Source organism: Astatotilapia calliptera, chromosome 18, assembly GCF_900246225.1.
Source record: "Astatotilapia calliptera chromosome 18, fAstCal1.2, whole genome shotgun sequence".
NCBI lineage: Eukaryota > Metazoa > Chordata > Actinopteri > Cichliformes > Cichlidae > Astatotilapia > Astatotilapia calliptera.
Genome location: NC_039319.1, coordinates 23,581,296 through 23,591,508, shown reverse-complemented (window position 1 = coordinate 23,591,508; position 10,213 = coordinate 23,581,296). Strand labels below are relative to the sequence as shown.

General features: G+C 42.8%; 1 protein-coding gene across 1 annotated transcript; it reads left to right on the top strand.

The window, feature by feature from the left end:
* Positions 1 to 777: 777 nt before the first annotated feature.
* On the top strand, positions 778 to 8,317 carry dmbx1a (diencephalon/mesencephalon homeobox 1a). The gene is made up of 5 exons (XM_026150976.1): positions 778 to 1,053; positions 4,213 to 4,382; positions 4,910 to 5,088; positions 5,668 to 6,064; positions 6,177 to 8,317. The coding sequence occupies exons 2-5, from the start codon at positions 4,229 to 4,231 to the stop codon at positions 6,614 to 6,616; spliced, it is 1,170 nt and encodes a 389-aa protein (XP_026006761.1). The 5' UTR covers positions 778 to 1,053; positions 4,213 to 4,228; the 3' UTR covers positions 6,617 to 8,317.
* The last annotated feature ends 1,896 nt before the right edge of the window (positions 8,318 to 10,213 follow it).

Here is a 10,213-nt window from a genome sequence, read left to right as displayed (position 1 = left end):
GTTTTTGGAGGCTGAGATGGCGTCTTGTCTTTCCTATCCCATCCCAAATCCTTCCAGGCCGGGAGAGAGGCTAAAGGCAGCACCCTGGCATCTATTAGCCATCTCTCTAAAGTCTCTCTCTCCTCCACGGCATGGAGAAAAAGCCGAAAAGCAAACAAACTATGGGTCGGATGCTTGTGCTCTCTAAAACTAACGAAAGACAATCGGATTCGTGAACGAAGTGCAGACAATCTGTCTGAAGACAGATTTGAGGAAAAAAAAAAAACTAAATATATTTCTTTTTTTCTCCATAGTTGTGTTTTCTGTATGCCTTATCGTGGGAGAATAGCTTTACTCACCGATTCAAGGTTTAAGCTTAATAAAATAAAAATAAAAAATAAAAAATAATTACTGTGTTAAATTACACCTCATATATTCGCATAGTAATGTAATTCATACCACTCCATCACGATAGTAAAACAACATAGCCTACATTCCCGTAAAGTATCCAATATAAACCTTCACTTGTCACGTTTCAGGTTTGTTTATCAACTCCAGAATAAGAAGGGAAAAAATGTGTCCACGGTCACGGGTGGATTTCAGCGGGCGTAATGTGCTTAAATTGATCATATTTGAAAAATAACTCCAGACGTCAGTGCACCGACACGCCACTAGACCCTCAGCTGTGTCGCTCCCTTAACTGGCAGCACCGAGAGCCAATAGAAAGCTCGTACGACCCCAGCGAGGCTCTACTTAAAATCCCAGCTCGGGGATCTCGCGCTCCAGCAGATGGCGGCTTCCCACTTGTGCGCGAGACGCAGAGAGAGAGAGAGAGAGAGAGAGCAAGAGGAGCGCGAGCGGACGGGCTTTGAGCGAAGCAGCACTCGGAGAGGACTTTTTCCATTGAGCTGACTTGTCATCTCACTGGCGGACAAAAAGGACGGTAAAGAGGGCAAAAGCACACCCGACAGAGCCGCTAAAAGATCCGAAAAGAAGAGGAAGAGGAAACGAAGGAGCTTGGGTTCTTTCTGTTTGTGGAGGAGGTGACAACGAAGAAAACTACCGGCGCAGGAGGTAAAAAACAAACAAACCTTAAAACAGAAAAAAGTCTTTAACTTTCTCTTATTTATCTAGTCGTGTCTGTCTGTTTAGCTGTGTGTATATATATGAAGAAAAACGGCAGACTCCTACAGAGCAGCAGCGAGTCATATGAAGTTTATAATGTTTGTAAAGTTTGTATGAAACGAACTGCAGGTTATTAGATGCTGTTGTGCTATTAGCTATTTGCAAATTGCATGTTTATTTTTGCACTTGATGAAAATGAAAGCAGAGCTTTGGGTGATTTTTTTAAATTTTGTTTTAGTTATTTATTTTTGTAATCGTCTGAATGCGAACGAAAATACACCCCATACTATTCACATAAGAAAACAATTAACAGGATAACGTAGAAATAAATATGCGTACATATTTATTTGTGCGCAAAATTAATATAACCTCAAAATTAAAGGCCTCCTGATTTTTTGACAGCGTCTCACTTATTGTCTTCTTTTACTTTTATGAACTCCACTGTAATTTTTCAAAAACAGTTTCTTAAAAAAACAAAATAACAAAAGTTTCATTTCAGTGTGATTAAAATGGCTTAAAATGTTAATTAAATGCTGACATTTAAATATATATAGACAGTGAAACACCTAAATTTAAATCTGGTCTGAACGTAACAAATATCATTCATAACAGCAGCTCCGGGAAAAATTACAGATGTTCCTCACCCTCTGACAGTTTTACACTAGTGACACAGCAAAGAGCAGATTGTCAGGTCGACTCAGTCCCCGGAGGGCTGTTAGCAAATAACATTTTTCCTAATTTAGTCGGATCAAAGAGTTGCACTGTACATGCCAATTTACATAATGACGGTTTCATTATTGAAGCACTGAGCAGGGCAGCCAGGAGGGCCCAGCGCCTGGAGCAACGAGAGACTTATGAATGACAATAACACCGCGGACACGGCTCACAGCGACGGGCTATTGTGCAGAATCTGATAGGGACAGGAGATACAGGCTACAACTAGTATTTTAAAGCTGGAAACAACGGGAAGTCGGGTATAAAGTAAAAGTTTACCTGCCCACTAAACACGGGAAAAGCATGCAGACGAGCTCACGCTACGCTTATTTGCAGCTTTGGTGGATTAAAACCAATGACAGATGGATTTTATTCTATCTCTGCAGGCATGCAGGTTAAAACAAATACAAACATGTACTTTCTGCTCTCACTCCGCTGGATGGTGATTCTTTTTTTATTTATTTATTTTCTTAAATCTTTTGCGACTAGAGGCTTAATTTAATTTAATTTCAGAAGATGTAATGCAGAAAAAGGTAGCTGAGGAGAACCGAAGTCTGCCTGAACGCGCTCGCATGCACGCACGCGCACACGAGGGAGCTCCGCCGCAGAGCTAAGCGCTGGGTCCCACTGTACGTCCGTCCATGTCAGCGGTGATGATAAATGGAGGGCCTCGCAGTCGAAACCTATTTGCACTTCCATTAGACGGGGAGCCAAATGGGGATCAACATGCATATTTTTACCCGCGGAGCAGCCATACATCTCAGCCAAAACGTTGCCCCGGGGCGATGGGATAAGAGGCCGCCAGAGAAGGGAAGGGGAGGTGTGTGTGTGTGTGTGTGTGAAGGGGAGGGAGGGGGTACCCATTCAACTCAAATACTTGGGGGAGTAAAGTAAATGTTTAGCGAAGCACCTTCTGTCCCCGCGAATTAAACTATTCCCCACTGCCCTCTGATCACATTCATCAGCCGCCGGAGCCACTTAATAGGCTGGGAACGGGCACTGCGGGCGTCGCGCGCACACGCCAGAGCACGCACGCACGCACACGGCACTAAAAAGCCAAGAGAGGAACAGAAAGAAACGCCTTTTACAACGACGGCAACCCGTGTGTGCTAAAACTGGCTCAACATCCTAAATGGTTTACATGTTATTATCAATAATAATAATAATGAGGAGACACAGAAGTTACCTAACTGAAATGAATCACATGTTTATCATAGTCGCAATCAAATTAACAACAAAGTCATAAATTACTGTTATCCATCACAGCATTGAACAATTTAAACTCTTCACACTAACATGTACTGAGTTACTGGCCCCTTAGTATTACTGCATATTCTGATTTGTTACACGAAGAAGTCAAATTCATCTAGTTAAACAAAGCAGTTAAGAAATTAAATCACGCCCTTAAAGTTTTAATTGATGATATTATTTGAGTTCTCCGTTTAAGCGCAAGAACTTACAGCCACTTACAAAGCTGTCATCCAGCAGGAAGATTTATATCTTCTCCCTGTGGTCCCTCTGTTATAGTTATAATAACTGTTTGGGCCTCGGAGATAGCCCCTTCTGTCAGCCTCCTTGGTGCTAATACATATCTAATCGTGTCCTCAAGCGGTCTCATCTATGAAAATCTCGGTCGTGAAGGAGAACTACAAAATAGAGTTTTTGGAAATTGCTGCCTGGTGGACGATTTCCCTTCGATGAGTTTCCTGCCTTTAAAGCTGCAAGTGTTCAGGCCTGTAAGACTTATTATTAATAGCAGAAGACTACCAGCAAATGACTACCTTTGCTGTTAAATATGGGGACAAAAAAGAAAAATATAGCCTTGAAAATTAACATCACTTGACCGGATTATTCATGACTTAATACTACTACTACTAATTATAATCCTGCTATCTGGCTGCACCTTTTACCACCGACACTCTTAACAATCAGCTTGTATCATGTCCTAACACATTTCATGAGCGCGTTGATCTGTCAAAGCAACGTTTTCAGTGGGGATTTAGGTTCTCTTGAACACACAAACGCCGGGAATAAATTCATGAATAAGGCATCCGTCACGGTTCATTATGGCGAAGAGTGATAATTACCCCAATTAAAAGTCTTTTGTATAATTAATGGATTGAATAGAGCGGTAATTGGATGTTAATGGATAACACTTTAGTCTGACTGAAAACATTAAAATCTATTGGCCCCGGAGTGCGTGGGCCTACTGTCACTTACTAATAAATACGCTGTGTGTGTGTGTCACAGTTCATCTGAACTGGATGTCTCCAAACCATTTGTTCTTCTAATAAAAAAGGTTTTAGATCACGTGTTCAACAATGTTGCCTGCCAATCAGCAGTCACGCGCCCTCCCCTAACGCCAGATGCCCATCCTTCTCTTCCCTTCCGCAGGTAGCGACCTCTCACCATGCAGCACTACGGGGTGAACGGCTACTCTCTGCACGCCATGAACTCCCTCAGCGCCATGTACAACCTGCACCAGCAGGCCGCACAACAGGCGCAGCACGCGCCCGACTACCGGCCGTCCGTGCACGCGCTTACGTTGGCTGAGAGACTAGCTGGTAATTGAATGCACGCTCACACACACAAGCAGGAGACAGTGTTTATAGAAACGAGCTTGAATTTGTTTGTTTGTTTTTTGTAAAAAGAAAAAAAAGAGTATACATAGAGCCAAAATTCGCGTCTGTGATTGTTCTAGAATATTTTTAATTAGGTGTTAATATTCGCTTTCACGATTAATCATCTTACACCGTGAAGGGATATAGCTGGGATCAGACTAAATAAACAAGTGAAATATGTGCTGTGGTAGGCCACAAAGACATTTAGTGACGTATTAGACTTTTTTTTATTATTATTTTTTACAATTAGCCATCACAAAAATCTTTTTTTCCTTTTTGGAAAAGCAAAAGAAGAGAGTGGATAATATTAAAACGTGTCTAAGCCCTCAAGCTTTTTTTTTAAGCAATAAGTAAATTAATTAAATTAACAAATAAGCTGCCCCAAGTATGAAAGTGCCACACAAACCCACCCTGTTCAGTGAAATAAAACTTGCCGTGTGTTTTCTCTTCCAACGGCTGCACATTTCAAGACATCATCCTGGAGGCTCGCTACGGCTCTCAGCACCGCAAACAGCGCCGGAGCCGCACGGCCTTCACTGCGCAGCAGCTGGAAGCGCTGGAGAAGACTTTCCAGAAGACCCATTACCCGGATGTGGTGATGAGGGAGCGACTTGCCATGTGCACCAATTTGCCCGAGGCCCGCGTGCAGGTAGGCACGTCCGAAGAAGAAGAATAAAAATATAATATAAAAATATATTATTTTATATTAGTGTTGGGTTTATGACGTTAGAGATAGAGATTTTATAAAAGATGGGAGACAGTTTTAAGTAAAACAAACAAAACTTCTGTCTTCATTTCACAAAAACACAGCTTGAAACACTTCAATAAAAACGTGATTAGCAGTGATAAAAACAGTATCTAAACGATATTTATAAGCAGTGCTATGGCTTTTGTAGATTGTGAAGTTTTGCATTATCATCCACAAAAGATTGTTCATCTGAACAACCTAAAAAAAACAACCTAAAAAAAGTTGTAAAAAAACTGCCAGCTAATAAGTATAACATTTTTGAAGCTTGATTGTGAATTTAAAGCGTGGGCACTTGAGCATATTATATTTTATTTTTTGATTTAAACCCCCCCCCCCACCCCCCAACAAGATCAAAATTAAGAACACAACAAATTAATAAAAACAAAAAACTTCTGGAACATAGAGGATCACTTATCGCAATGCACTAAAGTCTCTACCCCAGTTTCCTATTAACGGTCTATAATAATCTTTATCCTCCAGGTTTGGTTCAAAAACCGCAGAGCAAAGTTTCGTAAGAAGCAGCGCAGCCTCCAGAAGGAGCAGCTTCAGAAGCAGAAGGAGGTGTCCGGGGAAGGAGGAAGCGAGAAGGAGGACATGCCTCCCTCCACCACTATCCTTTCTGATACCCAGCTTCCACCTTCATCCTCCTCCTCCTCCTCCTCCCCGGAGACAGAGGGTCCTGTGGTTCGTCCTGTTCCGCTGGACATGGAGCTGAACGTCACGTCAGCAGAACATTCAGGCAGCGAGTCGGCAACAGAGGATAATGCCACCGATAAGGAGGACGAGAGCAAATCCCAGAAAGAGGAAATGAAGTGTGAAAGGGCGGTGACACCTGGGGACGACTCTCCAGCTTGTAAAAGACTCAGCCCTAAACCAGGTAAGAATACTAAGTACAAGTCCTTTTATCCTTGGCAAACTTAATGCATTAAATCAGCTGACTACTAAAGCATATATATAAAACTTTCTTAACCCTCCTTGTCCCTGTACAGATTCCCCCCTGGTCTCTCCGTCAGTGACACCTTCGTCCTCCAGCAGCAGCCTGGCCAGCACCGGTCCTCTCTCTCAGAGCCACTCTTACTCTTCGTCCCCCCTCAGTCTGTTTCGTCTGCAGGAGCAGTTCCGCCAGCACATGGCCGCCACCAACAACCTGGTGCACTACCCCGCTTTTGACCTCGCTGCCCCGTCTTCACTTCCCTACCTGGGAATGAATGTTAACATGCCCCCTGCGCCACTGGGCTCTCTGCCCTGCCAGTCCTACTATCAGTCCCTGTCCCATCACGCACAGCAGGTGTGGAACAGCCCGCTGCTGCAGGCATCAACTGCAGGCGGCCTCACCAGCCACAACAGCAAGACCACCAGCATTGAGAACCTGCGTCTGAGGGCCAAGCAGCACGCCGCCTCGCTGGGACTGGACACAATGTCTAACTGAGAATCAGAAGGGGTGAAAGATGGCGTAAACTAGGCCAGAGCCTGCACATTACCATACCCTACTGCGTGTCCGTGTGGCTGTGATAGCTCTTTAGGAAGCATACAAGGACTCCTCCAGCAGATGGGCACAGAACATACAGAGATGTTCGTAAATAAAACACGCCAAAATGCTTTGGACCTACAGATCTCCATTTAACATCTCTTCAAAACGCACCACATGCCGACCACCTGCTCGACTTCTCATAGCTTCTGTTGCAGCTCAGCGTATCGTTGGAAAAGAGAAAACCCCCAAGATAATGGACAGCACTGCTGTAAGATGCAACACTCCATAAAATGAAAATACTTCCAACAGTCATGCAATGCTGGACCTTCCTAAATAAATGAAAAAGAATCATGAAAAATGGTGTGAACGGCTGGACGCGCTCACTTAAACAAAGCAAAACAAGAAAAATAACAATGCAAATAATGTTTACAAGAACAATGTGAATAAATGAGGCACTTTGGAAGGAATCACTCGTGCAGCAAAGAGACATTTCAGTGAAGCCGTGTGGTTATGTACATACCACGTAAAACACAACAGCACATAAATAAAAATAAACCCGAGTCATGTTGTCCTCAACACCATAATTATAAGTGACTAATTCACTAGTTTAATAGCCACTAATATGCCACTTTGTACAGAGGCTGGCTTGATAATGAGCAAATGATTTCAGTGACTAAATTCTCAGAGGTTTTAATTACATTTTGCCCTGGGCTGAGGGAGCTGGGGCGAGTGCAATTACAAACACGCGTAACACTTAATGCAGCATTTTTAGATTCAAAGAGTCCGTATGCCAAAACTGTTGACTGAGGCAGACGCACGACTTTGCAATGACTTGTTCATCTTCTGTGAATACAGAACGATGGTAAACATATTAGGACTCGGTTAAAGATCGTCTTGACTTGTATTATTCCCGCCTTAATAGTCTCTCGAGGAAACATGCAGCTTTTCATTGAAAGCCACACCGTCAGCACTTGATGAGAATCACACACGTCTCTGATGTTTTCCGTTAATGTGTTTTGGAAGATAATGTCTTCAAATAAAAAAAAAAGCACATTATTTTAATATGTAAAATACAAAAAAAGTCTATCTATTAATGTTTACTGGTAAAGTAATTGTAAAGTTCCTATTATGTTGTATAATTAATAATAATGGACTCTGTCTCAGATAAAATTCCTTGTCAGATTGTAAGATTGTATTTACTGAGCTCACCGACAGCCCTGTCCACCCCCTCCTGTCTTGGTTGTCATTTTAACACTCCTGGATTGAACTGATATTTAAAATTTTAAGTTTTTTTTCCTTCTTCAAGAATTAATTTAAAAGAAGAACCTGAGCACATTTAAATTTTCTGGCGAACTACCACCCTCCGTGTTTTTCAATCAATCCAGGTGTAAAAGCAAAAGAAGGAGAAGACATCTCAGTGAATAATTGACCTGAGTCCTCTGTGTTCTGCTGTCTCAACTCTATTTGAGTTCTGTTGTTGTTTCTAATGCTGTTCCCCGACTGTTTCTGTCAAACTACTTGGTCCGGTGCTAAATAGATATGTAAAGGTGGAGGAGAGCGACCGGACCATCAGCAGTGTTGTTTTCTTTGCTCCTCTCAATAATGTAGACTTGAACTTGTGTTGTTGTAAAATAACTTCAAATAAAAACATTGCCTGAAGATCTTTACAATGAAGACTTCTTGATTTTTGCTGAAGATTTAGACGGGACGGGTGTTCACGGACAAACCTTGAAAAAAAGTCATTAAACAGCATGAAGTTAAAGATATGACGAGCATATGATCAAGCTTTATATTTGTAATATTGTTACACCATTTTTCAGGTAAGCAAAACATAAAACCAACTGACTGAGTGAAGGACCTCAAAGTCCTGCAATTAATATAAGCAAGTACATATTTAATATATCAGTTTAGTCTGAAGACATGGATGATGAGAAGAGAGAACGAGCAAAGCAAAGAAAAGGCACGGGGACGATGAAAGAGCGGAGGGAAGGTCAAATTTAAAGAACACTAAAAATACAAACACAAATACATGAGAATTTGTAACAAGACAAAGGGTACAGGAGCAACGAAAGAAACACGTAATCTGAAATATCTGGGAAATAAAAAGCAGCGTGGGGACATACGGCATCCCCAATGAATAAGCAGGCCATTATCCTGAAGAATGACAGCCTGGGGCGGTGATTATGCTGCTATTATATCTTTAACAGCATGGTTTGTCAAAATGCAGACCCCCACCCAACCGTACTCTCTCTCTCACACACACACACACACACACACACACACACACACACACACACACACACACACACACACACACACACACACACACACTCAGGGCAACTGGGCATCTCTGCCACATCCTCTAAAGCACGCCCTTGCTCCTCTCACAGTAAACTTTACATGTATTGTATGTGACATTGTTCTGCTCTTAAATGAATTAGCCTTGAATATACATATGTCCCTCTCAGTGTGTGTGTGTATACGTGTGTGTAAATAACTAATGCACCTCGGCTGCAGTTATGAACGACCGCTTCCCAAAATTTGGACAGACGGGGATAATGATCTCACCAGATTAGCAGCGTTAATGTGGGTGTAACACCTCACCCTAAACCTTGTTGTGTTTTATTACACCACATACACGCGCGTGTCCTCGGCCAAGGGCACGCTGATGTGTGACTGATATGTCTGCATCCAAAGTGAATGTCCTTGTTATCCAGAGGAGGAATCTGTCCAGGTACATGGCAGGATTTCCTCCCATGGGGCTTTGGACCAGAGAACATAACAATAGTCTTGTTCCAAATGTTCACTCCCCCCCCCCCCCTAACACCCATTCCTCCCCCAACACACACACACCCTGGGGGCTGAACAGGGATTGCTTGATTGTACTGCTTCAGGGTCAAGTGTGTTGAGCCCTTGATGCTGGATCAGGCGCTTCCATCTCTAACACTCAGGGCTTCACTGAGGCCATAGCCACTTATTTGTAGGCAGTTAGAGATGCTCATTTACTTTCCTTAAAGCAAGTGATGGCGATGTGTGTCCTGTGTGTGTGTATCTGTAAAAAAATCCATCCAGTCTTGCAAACTTTTAGTTTGTAAAAAGCATGAAAATATGCTTCTGCTTCTCACACACACACACACACACACACACACACACACACACACACACACACACACACACACACACACACACACACACACACACACACACAGCCCCTCGGAGCAAGACCCCCACACAAAAATCACAGTGTACCATTCAATCAGTCCTTTTTCTCCCTCCTCTCCATGGTTCTCTCAAAGGTTTAAACCATGGCGAGAATGAAAACTGCCAGTGTTGGAAATCTCGGCCCATTGAGTAGGTGACAGGGTCTGCCAGAATATGATCCTAATCCTGTTTCCAGCATTCTTTTAGCCCAGTGGCATTGCCATTTCGCAGCATATTCTCTGAGCTGTCAGACCCGGGGAAATCCCTCTAATAGTGCATTGCCCAGATACACATCAAAGCTCTCCTGGAAACCACCAGCACGAACTTAAGGGAGAGGGAAGCACAAGTACAATC

Bases quoted from the DNA above. Each gene is read 5' to 3' on its own strand.
- dmbx1a (XM_026150976.1), top strand. From the start codon at position 4,229: ATGCAGCACTACGGGGTGAACGGCTACTCTCTGCACGCCATGAACTCC. The intron at 4,383-4,909 runs GTAATTGAATGC...GCACATTTCAAG, and splicing joins GTTGGCTGAGAGACTAGCTG to ACATCATCCTGGAGGCTCGC. The intron at 5,089-5,667 runs GTAGGCACGTCC...TTTATCCTCCAG, and splicing joins TGCCCGAGGCCCGCGTGCAG to GTTTGGTTCAAAAACCGCAG.